We start from the raw sequence: 13,570 nt of genomic DNA on the forward strand, positions 1-13,570 counted from the left end.
AATTCTAAATGAAAGTGGTTCAATGATCAGAAATGCTGAAAGACCATTGAAAAAAAACATCAAACCTTCTTTGTCCTTTTCCTTGTCCTCTTTCTTGCTCTTCTTGCTGGAGGATTTGCCCTGAGAGGGCTGAGATGTTCCTGAACCTCCACCTGAAGATCCTGCTGAGGCCGCCAGGACTTTACTGCCACATAAGGCACAAGAGAGCAGCTGCAGCAGGACCGGAGAAACACCCTCATCCACTAGGAAACTCACTTGCAGCAGGAAGTACAGCACCGCTACACAAAGAGAGAGAGAAATCGATTAGTACCACAAGTGACTTTACAACAAGGAGAACTAGAACTAAGCCTTCCTAAGTCACAGGTTGAATTCCCAGGGAAAGCAAGAACTGATCAAATTCGTACTCTAAAAACAATGCAAGTCACTTTGGATAAAAGAACATTGTACACTTACAGTCATCCTTCATGCAGAACTTCTGCCAGTTGATTGTTCTCTGAGTGGCTATTTCAGCACATGCTTTAAGGTGCTCCATCTGTGTAAAAGGGAAAAAGTTCACACAAATCCAAACTGAAAGAAGAATAAAAATCGTTGGGTGTCACGTGTACCTGTTACTCACCAGATTAATGAGAGTGTCGTACTGTAGAGCGGAGCCTGATGTCGCTGTGACGATTCCTCCCCTCAGGAAGATGCCCTGCTCCTCCAGAAGCTTCTTGATGCCACGCACGTGGGAGTCAAGCGTGTGGAGGTCTCGGAGTTGGCGGTATTTCTCTTTGGAGCCGCAGATGAACAGCAGAAGCTTCCTAACCTGTCGCCTCACGAACGGCGTCTGCTGGATCATCAGATACTGGAAGATAATCAAAGGAGGTTGATGCATGCTGAATTATTCATTGATAACTCTTTCAACACAGGCCAAAAGCGAATTACGTGCATTACCTCTGACAGGAAATAGAACCAGGAGTGATCAAAGATCGGCGGTGGAATGCGTGGGTTGGCATCTGCGATTTTCTTGATCTGGTACGGCAGTCGGAGGACCATCTCGGTAAGGAGTTGAGAGTACGCTTCAAACACATCAGCAGCGTGGCCCTGAGAAACACCCACAATTTAAAGATCCTGATATTTCTTTATCTAATATATATAATGTTTGGGTAAGAGCAAGCTTTTTAAGAATTGGTCTGTACCTTGACATATTGGCGCAGGAAGAAGGGGCTCATGTCTGGGGGTGAGGATGAAGTGTGGGGTTTAAGGAGCTGACTGGTGGCCGCTGGCTCCTCCTCACCCTGCTGGGTCTTCCAGAACTCCAGCAGGGATTTGAGCACATGCAGGCAGTAGTCTATCGCTCCCATGCTGAGCAGAGCGGTAGCTGTTGCGTTGGAGATGAGAGAAGACGACTGGCGAGAAAACGGAGATGAAACAGAATTATTTAATGGGTTTTACACTCACTGTTTTGCAAAGCAAAAATGGTTGTAGCATGTAAACAATAATATTAGAGATTAACTGGATTTACACTTCCCGAAGCAAAATATAGTGTTACATTTGAGGTAAGCTTATGTTTTAGGCTTTTTTTGCATCCATTAAATTATGAGAGCGACTTGCTCTTGTAATAATGACATTTTTCTATTGGCTGAATCAATACTCTGGATCATTATTGGAAACAACAACAACAGCAACAACAACAACAAAAACATAACAGATAGCACATAATGGGCCGTTTGCACATGGTCATATGTCTTCTGTGCTGCTTTGTGGGAACTATAGCTGGTTAAATAGATGTAAGGCAGGAAGACCAATCAGAATTCAGTATACAAATAGATTTGTATGCCAATCAAAATAATGTTCAACAATTATCAGCTACATTTTAAACTGAACATTTTATCAAATGTAAATAATAGCAGATTTCAAACTTTATTACATTTTTAAAAGTATACTTTAATATTAAATTTCCTAAACATATAAGAACATAAATAAGAATTAAAGTTAAAATTTATTTTATTTTATAAAAATGTATTTATTTTATAAATTTAATCAAAATTTATTTTATTATTTATTTAAGGTTAAAATTTAAAGAATTAAATAAAACTTTAAAATGTCAAAAAAAGTTGTATTTTCTAGGTTTACAAAATCAAAAAAGTGCATCATGGAATACAAAAAATACCACAGGTAATTGAGAGTTTTTATCTGACAATTTGACTTTTTTACCCTCAGAAATGCAAGATATAAACTCACAATTGCAAGATATAAAGTCAGAATTGTGAGATATAAAGTCCAATTCTGAGAAAAAAAGTCAGCTCACAATTGACATTATCCCGGAATTGCGAGTTATCTTGCAATTCTGAGAAAAAAAGTCACAATTGTAGGTTAAAAACGTGCAATTACATTTTTTATTTTTTATTCAGTGGCAAAAACGAGCTTCTATAAAATGCAGCCTTGGTGATCATAAGAGACTTCTTTCAAAAGCATTAACAAATCTTACTGACCTGAAACTTTTGAACAGTTAAGTATGTTAAGCTTAATTCTCAGACTTAGTAGTTCAAAATAAATGTTTTAACCTTCAGAACAAAGCTTTTTGAGCACGATATTACCACAGCACAGTTGACAGTTACCTCAGAGGAGGATTTTGAGCCAGACTTGGTGCGGGACATGAAGACACTGAGGAGCCTCATGATGACCAGGTGCACCTCGTTAATGGAGCTGCGCTCATTCTTCTTTGAAACATCCTGGAAACCAAATATGACAATTTATATATTCCAACTATCTATATCTTCAGTAAATCTATAATATAATCTCTATATTTCAAACTAGAACAATGCATTTAAGTAAAGTTCTTGATTAACGTAGTCTAACCTTCTTGTGCATGCCAAGCTCGGCAATGAGCTGGGCCAGAAGGTCGTCCAGTGCTCCCTTGTCTTTCTCATCCTCTCCGTCCAGATCTGTGGTCAGCATGAGGATGACCTGCATGTAGGGGATGGCCTGAACTCCACCAACAGTGTGAAGCTGGGACAGGTGTTGCAGAAGACGCTCCAAGAGCATCAAACGCACCATGTGCAACCTGGTAAGAGGATCGAGACAGGCAAACAGACAGTTATTAAACAGAAACAGTTTATATTGGGATTTAAGTGCTCTATCATGTAGACAGACCTGTTGCTTGTGTGGATGTCGCCCTCTGTCTCTCCTTCTCCTTCTGATCCGTCTCCTTCATGCTGGGCTGTAGTTGTACTGATGGCTCCTGTGCTGGAGCTCACGCTGCCTGGTCCAGCAGGATGTCCTTCAACAGTCGTGTCTCCGTAAGCACTGCTGCGGCCAGACACTGAAACGCACACAATGTCCTGAGTGGATGAAACTCCCGAAAACGAGCCACTTTAAAATAATTCGTTTAAAATCATCAGACAAACAGTAAAAATCAAGTCTTACCATTGTGTTCACCTGCAACTGAGTCGACGGCACTTCCTCCGCTCTCAGAGCCCACGCTGCCCCCGTGCTCGGCGGGAGAGGTGCGCAGCGTGGAGCCGTCTGTGGCCGCTGTGCTCCCCTCATCATCCGAGGCTGGGGCTGAAAGCATAACCAGAGCTGTTACAGGAAAAAAACAGCAGGCTTTGCTAAGGGGGGGGTTTCTAAAGGTGCACACGAACATATACATAGAAAAACAGCCGTATGTTTGAAAATGATTGGAAATGGGAAGCAACAATGACATGAAGGGATGACAGAAAAAATGCTGGGTGAGCATGCAATAAGTATTGCAGAAAGAGTTTTGTGGAGAGATGGGTGCAGTTACCTGATGCGGTGGTGTCTGAAAGGGTCCCTGCGTCCAAAGATGAGGAGCTGGGGGCTTGGCCGGACAGACCCAGACTCTGTAGACCAAGAGCACTGCTGCTGCTGCCTGCAGACGTACAACATACATTCAACATTAGACACCTGATGGCAATATAACTAGCTGAAAAAAATGTATGAATGCAGAAAAATGGAAGCAGTGACCTTGCTGGTCTTGTTGCAGACTGAGAGCTATAGCCAACTCCACCATGGTCTCGTCATCGGCGTCTGGGGGGATGTCCAGCATGGGTGGGAAGCCCTCCGCACCTGCCAGCAGTGCTTCCAGAGGCGAGGGGTTCCCATTGTTCACGTTCTCTGCCGTCTCCAGGACCATAGACTCAGACTGCATATCAAACAGAGAGAGAAGAGGATTACATAACAACCGCCTTCTTTAAAAACAGTAGTTTGGACAAATACTTAAAGCAACTAGATCCATCGCTAATGTTTCATTACAGTGTAATATATGTTTTTTGATGTTCTCATTTTATATTAAGTAAATTCAGCTGTTGAGTTCTTATTTGTGCATAATTATTTTCTTTGTGTGCATCCACTTGTGTAAAGTTAGTTGATTGTTGTTTTTTTTTCCCCAATAGCAATTTATTGTGCGAATTTTGGAATATCTGGAAAATATGCTTAGAGGTAAGCTTTAACACACCTTGACTCACAGAAGCCGCATTTCCATTACCCTTTAAACTGTGCAAATTGAAATTGCGAATTGAAAATACGCCAATTGAAATACGTCAATTTCGCAAAAACTCCCATATTGCAAAAAAGTTTTACGCTTGCATGAGGTGGTTTTTCAGGCAATTCGAAAAAGGAATATTTTGCAAAACTGCAATGGAAACAGTTTTTTCGCATTTACAGGTCACTTGCTGTATGTAAAGTCGATCATTCTTTAAAGAGGGTGCGGTATGTTTGGACAGAAGACGAGAGTTCTTCATTAAACTCATAAAAGACAAAAATATTACGGGACTACTGGATTCTAAACAACAAAGAAATGCCACAATTTGAATTTATCAAGAACTCGAAGCAGATAGGAGGGAGAAACACCCAGAAACACATCATACGTGGTCGCTCCCAAGTATATCCTTGCCCTAAATGCTTGGATAACTCCTTTGATTAAAAATAATAGCTAGTGCAATGGCTGGGATATACGTAAACCTACCAACATCCGTTGCCTTGACTTATCGCGAGAGGAAAAAAAAAAGTCGCACAACATCGGTTAATGGAAATGCCATCATTTTGCAATAGTTTTTTATTGATATTTAGAAAATATTCAAAAGTTTTGCGGAAATCTGTAATGGAAACATGGCTAATGATTACTTGGTTGTTATGCGTTATATTTATATATAGTTAATTATATGACTTTCATGATTTAAAGATAATCATATTACTGCCCAAAATTAAATTTGAGAAACTGAGAATTAGTCAATATTTATTCATTAAGTTGACCAATAGTGACAACTGCTTAGCACAACTGTTTTCAACATTGCTAATAATAAGAAATGCTTCTTAAGCACCAAATCAACATCAGTGCTTCCCACACATAGACTTTACTTGGGCGGGCCACCCAGGTTTATTAACGGCCGCCCAAGTATATTTGGAGACATTTATGCTTTTATTATTTTTATCCTCGTATACTTTTGTATCCGCCCAAGATAATGAAACCATCCGCGATAGATTAACTAGTGGAAAATACGCGTTTCATACCTGCTCGTTATGTGTGCGTCAGAACTGTTTTCACAAAGAGCGCTGCATTTTGCAATGTCACAAGGTGGCGCTGTTTAGCGTTCTACAGGCTCGCGTAAAAGCGCTTCAGACTACTTCAAAGTGATTCTCAATCAACGAAAAGCGCGGATTTATGCCAAGCGATTGCTAATGAACTCAATTTGATGAATTATGACAATGTCTACTTTATGGCCTTTATATAATATGTTTTAGATGATTGTAAGAATCTGAAAGATCAGCCTGCAATTGTGTAGACATTTCAAAATAAGAGTCCCGGTGAATTTTGGGCTTGTTTATAATTAAAAGTCACACGCTAAGTTTTTTTTTTTTCTTCTGGGCATTATTGTTATTTTGGTTACACAATAAATTGTATTTAATTTGATTTTAATTTAATTCATAGTAAATTATTGTAGTCTCCCCCACAGGAAGAAAAGACTAAGAACATTATTTGACAGTTATATTATTATTTAAATTTTACTAGTAAAATCTGTGTCCCATTCACTGAGAGAGACACTATATAACATAGCAAGGAGAACATAGGAAAAGGATAACCATTTAAATGCTGTAATTTTGAATAATTTACAATACATAATAATACATTATATTAGTATGTAATTAAATGTAATAGTATGCTATGTAATTAAAATTAATTTCAATAAATAAAAATACTGTTGTAATTACCAGTAATTACTGGTGTAATGATGCTAAAACAGTACAGTAGTAGTGAATATATTAATTAATTACAAATCAATCCAAAATAATCAATCAGATCAAATCAAACCACATCCCAATTTTAGAGTGACTTTTGCAATCACAAAATAAAAAATAATAATCTAATGATATATTATTAACACTCTTAGGGTCCAATAGATGGACTCATAGTGGCTACAAAACTCACCACCATCTCGAAATCTCCGTGGTCCACCTCGCTTTGCTCTTGACTCTCCTGCCTGCCGCCTTCCCCTCCCGTCATGTTGGAGGGCTTCTCGTCAGCATCGTCATCATCATCGTCATCTTTATCTCCTAGCACAGCAAAGCATTATTTGAAGTTGATTCATTGAGATATGTGTGTATGATTTAAGTCACAAATCTAAAAGGCACGGCTCATACCCATGGGCGTGTTGGAGCGTGGGGGAGAAGGCAAGGTCACATGTCTGCGCTTGTTTCTGGGTCTCAAAACTCTAATCAGAGCCTGCTTGCAAGCAAAGCTCACAGAGGTGTCCTGTAGACCAAAAAGATTAGATTAAATTAATAACTGTTCTCAAAAGATATGGATTATATCTGAGAAGAATGACAGCGGGATACGTACAGGGCAGAGCAGCATCTGCATGTAGATTTTGGATGCCACATTGATGTAATCCAGCTCACAGGTGCAGTAGCCATGAATGATATCAACCAGAGCATTCACTGTGGCTTCAATGTGAGTAAGACCTTAGAGAAAAACATAAAACGATGTTAGTATCTTGAAAGAACACATCCATGAACTCCTAGGACGACACAAATCAATGTGACCACAGACCTGGCAAACAGGCTGGAGCCAAAAAGGCGTTCTTGGGTTTGAGGGCATGAAGTTTCCAGAAGTTAGTGACCAGTTGCATGATGAAGCTACAGCTCTCAGTATCATACTTCAGGCCATCCTTCCCATCATCACCTACATCTGAAAACATAAAAACAGCCTTTATTAGGAGGCACATAAAATGACTTCAAGATGAACATTTAAGAGGTTTAATGAATGTACCAATGTCTGATTGAGGAAGTCTGGACTCTGTAAAGTGCACAAGGTTATTTGGTCTCATGATTGCGATGGAGCGGGCTGTGATCACCAGCCTCTGGAACACATCAGGGTCCAGCTCCTTCCCTTCTTTACTGCAGGTGTTCAGACACTGTACTGCATTGCTCAGCAGAGACTGATCCTAAACACAGATTCAGCACCAGTTACAAAGCTGAGCTTAAAGCCATGGTGATTCATGTTTAACACGATTCATTTTCTAATCAGCAGTTTCCATGTGTACCTTGTGGTTGTGGTAGGCTGTGCGGCTGGTGTGCAGGCTGGCCAGAAGGCCTTTGGTTTGCTGCTGTACTCCAGCAGGAGTGGGGATAGACAGGAGGAGAGTGGCCAACTCTAGAGCCGCAACTTTATTTTTCTCCTATAGGTTTTAGGGATAGAAAAATGTCACATGAAAATGGAAATTTCATTCAAAACAAACATAAAAAACAAAACAAAACAAAACAAAACAAAACAAAACAAAACAGTGTTGCTATTTTGAACTATTAGAAAAACTTTTGTTAATTGAAATAGTTGAAATAAAATATAATATAAATATTAGATAAAAAACAAATTTAAATTTGAACTAATCGAACTAAAATTAGGAATGTTACTTTGATAACTGACTGAAAACAAGTTTAAGTTAACGCACTTAAATGACAAAAAAAAAACAAAAAAAAACTAAAGGACAAAAACAGCAAAAATTTTAATTCAAAAGAAAACTAAAAATATGTAAACTATTTAATGTAATTTGAAACATTTACTTGAAATAAGTACTGTAATAGTATATAAATAATACTGGCAATACGTAGGTGTATCACAGTACCAAAATTTCAATACAGCAGAAATCAATACCAACAATTTTGATTATTTCTGAAACCAAATGTGTTACTACAGCAAATACTGAAATACCATTAAATTATTTACAACGCAGTTATTTACATAAATATTAAAGGTATAAGTTATTGTTTATGTTCTGCAGGCCAATATAATTGTCATGTTGGAATTATACAGTTTTTTAATGGCCAATGTCATTAGCTGCGTTTCCACTGCAGGAACTTTCCCCAGGAACTAGGGACTTTGGGTTGGTACTCTGTGTTTTTCAACCACAGGAACCAGGGTGTAAATGAAGTTCCAGGTAAAAACTTCAGAAATACCTTCCACCTCAGAAAGTCCCTGCTCACGAGGTAGTACTTTTTCAAAGTTCAGGAACTTTCGGGGGTGGGATTTGGCCACTAAATATGCTGATTGGCTGAGTTTATGCAGCATTTTGATTGGTTGACTCCAAGCAGCAGCACTTTATTTCAACCACCATTTTTAAAAGTCTGTTGCGGTGCATGCAGTAAGAGTTGTTTGCAATTCAAATCCACAATGGAGTTTAAAAAATACAACCGATGGACCGACGACGAGGTTCAGGCTTTATTAAGCTTATATACGGAGGAGGAAATCCAGCTGGAACTGGAAAGTCACGTGCGGTCCTACGTCACCGGACTTAATCTTCACTGTACTTTAGACCGCAATGGAAACGCAGTCAGCAACAGGTCTGGGGGAAAATGTTCCTGGGACAAATTGCTCCAGGTAATTTCGGTGGAAAAGCGGCTATTGTAGAAATGCTATATGCAGTCAACCTATGACCAATTTATTCCAGGAGCAAAAATGTCCAGTTACAGTGAAGTTATCGAGATAAACTGAGTAGCATTCAGCAGGTCATGTGATCTCAACATGGCTGTCACCATGATGGACCCGCCCATGCACAATAAAACGGCTTGTACATCATTTTAAATATATATTCAAAATAATTATTTTCTTGTGTAAAACCAGTATACCTTTCTGATTTGCTCAAAGGCAAATTTACTAATCCTATAGACAATTTTTAAATCAACTTAGCAAAACTTATCAAAGCAGCAGTACTTATCTAGCAGACATCCCTAACAACAAAGAGAATAACTCTTCCTTACCTTTTCAACGGGGGAGCCCACAGCAAAGCAGCTCTCTAGAGCTTCCAGTGAGCTGACCACCAACCTAGAGATCAGACAACAGTTAGATAGGGAAAGCAATGCATTCTATTAACATTACAGCAGTCCAAACTAACATATTCAAATTCTACACCATTCTCAAAGCATTGTCATTATCAGTCCATAACACATTATCAAACATTAAAAGTGTTAAATAACTCCTGTGTGATTACTAATGTCTTTATAAATGCTGTAATTGTCCTGCATGATCTACACCAGAGCAAGCTCAGTCTGACTGCTCTCTCACACATACACGCACACACGAGCAAACCACCATGCACACAAGCAGAGAAAGGGCGGTTACTAACCGGTCCAAGGCTGATAAGGACTCAGTTTCACAACTTTTTTTATTGTTTTAGGGAGCAAAGAAAAAGAAAAATGTGTGAGGATCACAGAAAAGAAATACGTAAAAATGATTTGTATGTCAAACACAGGAAACGACTGCATGCGAGCACGAGGTCATTATGATGGCAGCCATGCACTGGACACGTCACGCGCACACCCCCCCTCCCATCCCTCCACTATCCTCTGCTCTTCGTTTCAGTTACGTTAAGTGACATCAATTACGGCCACTCTTGAGACAATAATAAAGATTAAATGCAGTTTAAGTGAAATGAAGACAAAGATAGAAGACATTAATTATTATTTTTTTTTTTTTTACAGGAAATACAATCAAGTAATAGGTTGAAATCAGAGCACACAGGTTAAGGTGACAGGTGTACCTCTCCAGTACAGTGCCGCTAGTTGCGATGGGGCTGGTGACATCACTGTCTCCGGTGCCGTTGCCCTGGTTGAGGTTCGGGCTGCACACGTTGTTGACAGCAGCTGAAGGAAAGTCCTCCGGGGGCTCGTCTGGCCAACCGAACTGCTCTTTGGTTTTGCCATATATCTTAATGGAGTCCAGCATGGTGACACCTGCTGGGTCGACTGAAGCCCCAACTGAAAAACACACATGACAACTGTCAAAATACATGGGAAAAGCAAATCTGCAATATTTACTTTATTATAAATGTTATAATTTCACAATATAATGTCTAAATTTTAAAGCCTAAATTCAATCTGTTCATCATATAAAAGTGATGAATTCATATGGATAAGTTTTACGATCTCTTTATGAACTTTTTGAAACATCAAAGTGGTAAATGCATAGCTGTCAATGGAGGGACAACATGAGGGTGAGTAATAAATGACAGAAATTTCATTTTTGGGTGAATTATAATGTAACAAGGACAGCTAAAATAAAGTGTAACCACAAAAAAATAATACTAATTAATGTTATAATATATTTTTTAATTATTTTTTAGTGTAATTTATGTAATGTAATCAGTTTAATTAAAATCTGTCAAATATATTATTTTCATGTCAGAATTTTTTTTCTTTTGAAATGTTTTTTTTTCCACATTATACTACTTTTTTATTCACATTTTATAGGAAAATACATATATAATAATAATTATTATATTTATAATAATCATATTTTGTGTCCAAAATATTCACTGGTAGTGTACATGGAAGCAGCTCTGATATCTGTTGGGCTCTTACTGAAAATGGAAAGCTTCTTGTCTGCCTGAAGGGCTTCTTCACGGGTGAAAGGGAAGTCAAACCAGCGGGAGCGTGTCAGGTTCAACTGCATGGTGCGTCCAAAGATTTCAATGTATGAGGGAGCTCGCTCAATGGCCTGAGTGCCCACCTGCACCCTCATTCCAGTCATCACCATTGAGTTGTTATTGTTCACTACTTCCACCGTGAAACCTCCAGGCTGTTGGCAGAAATCAACATAAATGACTCGAAAAGTTTAGCTAAAATGTCTTAGCAACCCACTGATGATCATTTCTAAATAATATTGTAGCAAAAATACTTTGATACCTTGGTGTTGGCCACATACATCCCTGTAGAATTCAGCCGATGTTTGATCTGTTGGCCGTTGTAGACCTGCAGCAGGTCGTTGCCACCAAACTCCACCTCCGTCAGCTGCTGATTGTGCTCAAAAAAGTCTACAGGAAAAGTGACTTGGCTGGATGTGCGTGTGGCTGATGAGGGAAAACAAAAAGGCACATAAATATCTCTAAACAACATGTGATGAATCAGAGAATGTGGCGTGACTCACTGGCAGTGGCTGTCTTGCGTTTGCGGACAGGTTTCATGATGCTGATCACACTGCTAGGCTGAAGGGAGGGCTGGAGCCAATAGGATGTGTTCTCCACGTTGGCCATGTATATACGGAGGCTGCCATCTTCACACAACAGAATCATAGTGGTGCGCTGCTGCTCATTGCTTGCTGTGTGACGGATTGCTACCATGTCCTGAATCTGAGGGGAACAGAGAGACTTGTTTATTTGACTTGGCACAGTAGTAGGATTTACTGAAACCAAAATTTTGCCCATTGCAGCCTCTGGTACCCCGGTATCGGTAGTAAACTGGGACTTGGCTGACTGGTGGAATTTTATAATTAAGTGTTAATCTGCTTGTATTGTCAATTTCTGGCTTTCAATAAATGTCAAAATGCACCGGTAATGCAATCACTAAACTCAATTATTTTAAAAAACAACAACAAGAACATTTATTAATTAAATTAATATTTATTAAAAACAATACTATATTTCCAAGTAAACATTTTATTTATTTAAATTATTTTATAATTTTTCCAAGGCTGTGAATCAATTTTTAAAAAAGTCAAATGCACAGTTTTCTCTGATTAATCACACCTAATATTATTAATTGCCATTAATTTGTGTGAGCATATGCTAGCCACAGGAAATGAGCAAAAACATTAGTGCAGGCCGGTTGGGGCAAAAAACAATACAACAGATGTTGCATTAATCAGTCCACACTATTCACAGAAAACAGTGTTTTACAATATAATATTAAAACCTTCATAATATACATTTTATACTTCCTCTAGACGACTAGGAAAATCTAGGAACTGACCTTAGCTTTTGCAGGCAGGGTTTTGATTTCCTGGATGAGGAACGTGTCTGGCTTAACCATGATGACCAGAGGGATTCCTGTGGTCTGCTGCACGCAGCACAGCAACCCTGGGTGGTTCATCACTTCTGACCACTGACAGAGTGCTGGAGATGTCTTACTTCCTCCATTAGAACTGCATATGCAAGAGAAAGAACATCAGAGAAATACAAAACACACGACTGAAAGAGTGTTACACAAGAAAAGCCTTATGTAGGAATCCTACCCTTTGACATTGATGGTGAAGAGCCTCTGTGTTTCCATGTTGCTGCGGCTCACTGTGGCAGCGAATGACTTGCCCTGACTGTAGCTGAAGAACAGCATTTGCAGGACGTGGGAGTAATACACAGAGACTCCGCCTCCAGCCACCTGGCCATTACTATCCTGTGAAGCAAACACACAACAAACTGAGCATGTGGTGATGATTAATCCATTTTGAAATCCATTTGGTTAACTTCTTGCAGTCTAACTGACTATATAACAAAAGATAATATTGTAAAAACCTTCAGATCTTCATGGTTGATCTCCAGAACGTTGGTGACGTAGAATGGTCCGTGCTGGGCACTGCTGGACTCATCCATCACCTGAGTGTACATGTACCCAGCTGAGGACATTATCACAATGATGTTTTTGCCCTCCTCGTTGAACAGGAATGTGGCATCTCTGATCTTTGAACTTGGTAACAGGAAGTAGTACATGGGGCTCAGGGCATCCACAGATAAGTCGTAAATCTGCAAGGAAATTATTTGAGGCACATTACTTTTGGTCACTGACTATATATGCAAATATTTCTCACATTTGAGGATTTTTTTTATTTTAATTTAATATTTACAAATATTTTTTTTTAAATATATTTGACAAACTATTTGCAAGAAGATGTGTATTATCAAAGACTATAGAATAACACAAGACATGTCACTCGTATTGTTTTGAACGGGAGAAAGTGTAACGCGCAATATGGCGGAATAAGTCCCGCCTTCTAAATAAGAGCCAATCGCGTCACTTTAGCCGCCGGTAGAATCACCGGTTTCTATAGAAAGTCAGATGCGCGCCTCCAAAGAGACGAGCATTTAGGTCTGCGCATGCGCATTAGCTTGATCCAGCCTGAAAAATAGTTTTTTTTTGTCATGATTCGAGCGTTTAGAAACTAAATTTATGAGCCGGTTGTTAGATTTCATTGGTGATTTCAAATATGAAATTTAATCGTAAGGTTGGCGAACAGTTTTGGAGAATTTGATGTTTCCCCATTCAAAGAGATTGCATGATGCCCAGGAAGCCCGAGAGGCGTTTCAAA

General features: G+C 39.1%; 1 protein-coding gene across 1 annotated transcript in view; it reads right to left on the bottom strand.

The window, feature by feature from the left end:
* The window catches only part of ubr4 (ubiquitin protein ligase E3 component n-recognin 4), a 57,664-nt gene that overhangs the window by 16,586 nt on the left and 27,508 nt on the right, over window positions 1-13,570 (bottom strand). Inside the window, 25 exon segments of the mRNA XM_048177690.1 lie at window positions 66-278; window positions 454-532; window positions 617-844; window positions 934-1,083; window positions 1,179-1,388; window positions 2,601-2,714; window positions 2,842-3,046; window positions 3,136-3,304; window positions 3,409-3,546; window positions 3,770-3,874; window positions 3,970-4,147; window positions 6,431-6,555; window positions 6,643-6,754; window positions 6,842-6,963; window positions 7,052-7,189; window positions 7,271-7,445; window positions 7,545-7,679; window positions 9,256-9,319; window positions 10,035-10,251; window positions 10,855-11,071; window positions 11,179-11,342; window positions 11,420-11,621; window positions 12,241-12,412; window positions 12,503-12,660; window positions 12,780-13,007. Coding sequence (XP_048033647.1) covers window positions 66-278; window positions 454-532; window positions 617-844; window positions 934-1,083; window positions 1,179-1,388; window positions 2,601-2,714; window positions 2,842-3,046; window positions 3,136-3,304; window positions 3,409-3,546; window positions 3,770-3,874; window positions 3,970-4,147; window positions 6,431-6,555; window positions 6,643-6,754; window positions 6,842-6,963; window positions 7,052-7,189; window positions 7,271-7,445; window positions 7,545-7,679; window positions 9,256-9,319; window positions 10,035-10,251; window positions 10,855-11,071; window positions 11,179-11,342; window positions 11,420-11,621; window positions 12,241-12,412; window positions 12,503-12,660; window positions 12,780-13,007 — 4,018 coding nt within the window.

The sequence above is a fragment of the Megalobrama amblycephala genome, linkage group LG24 (assembly GCF_018812025.1).
Source record: "Megalobrama amblycephala isolate DHTTF-2021 linkage group LG24, ASM1881202v1, whole genome shotgun sequence".
Lineage (NCBI taxonomy): Eukaryota > Metazoa > Chordata > Actinopteri > Cypriniformes > Xenocyprididae > Megalobrama > Megalobrama amblycephala.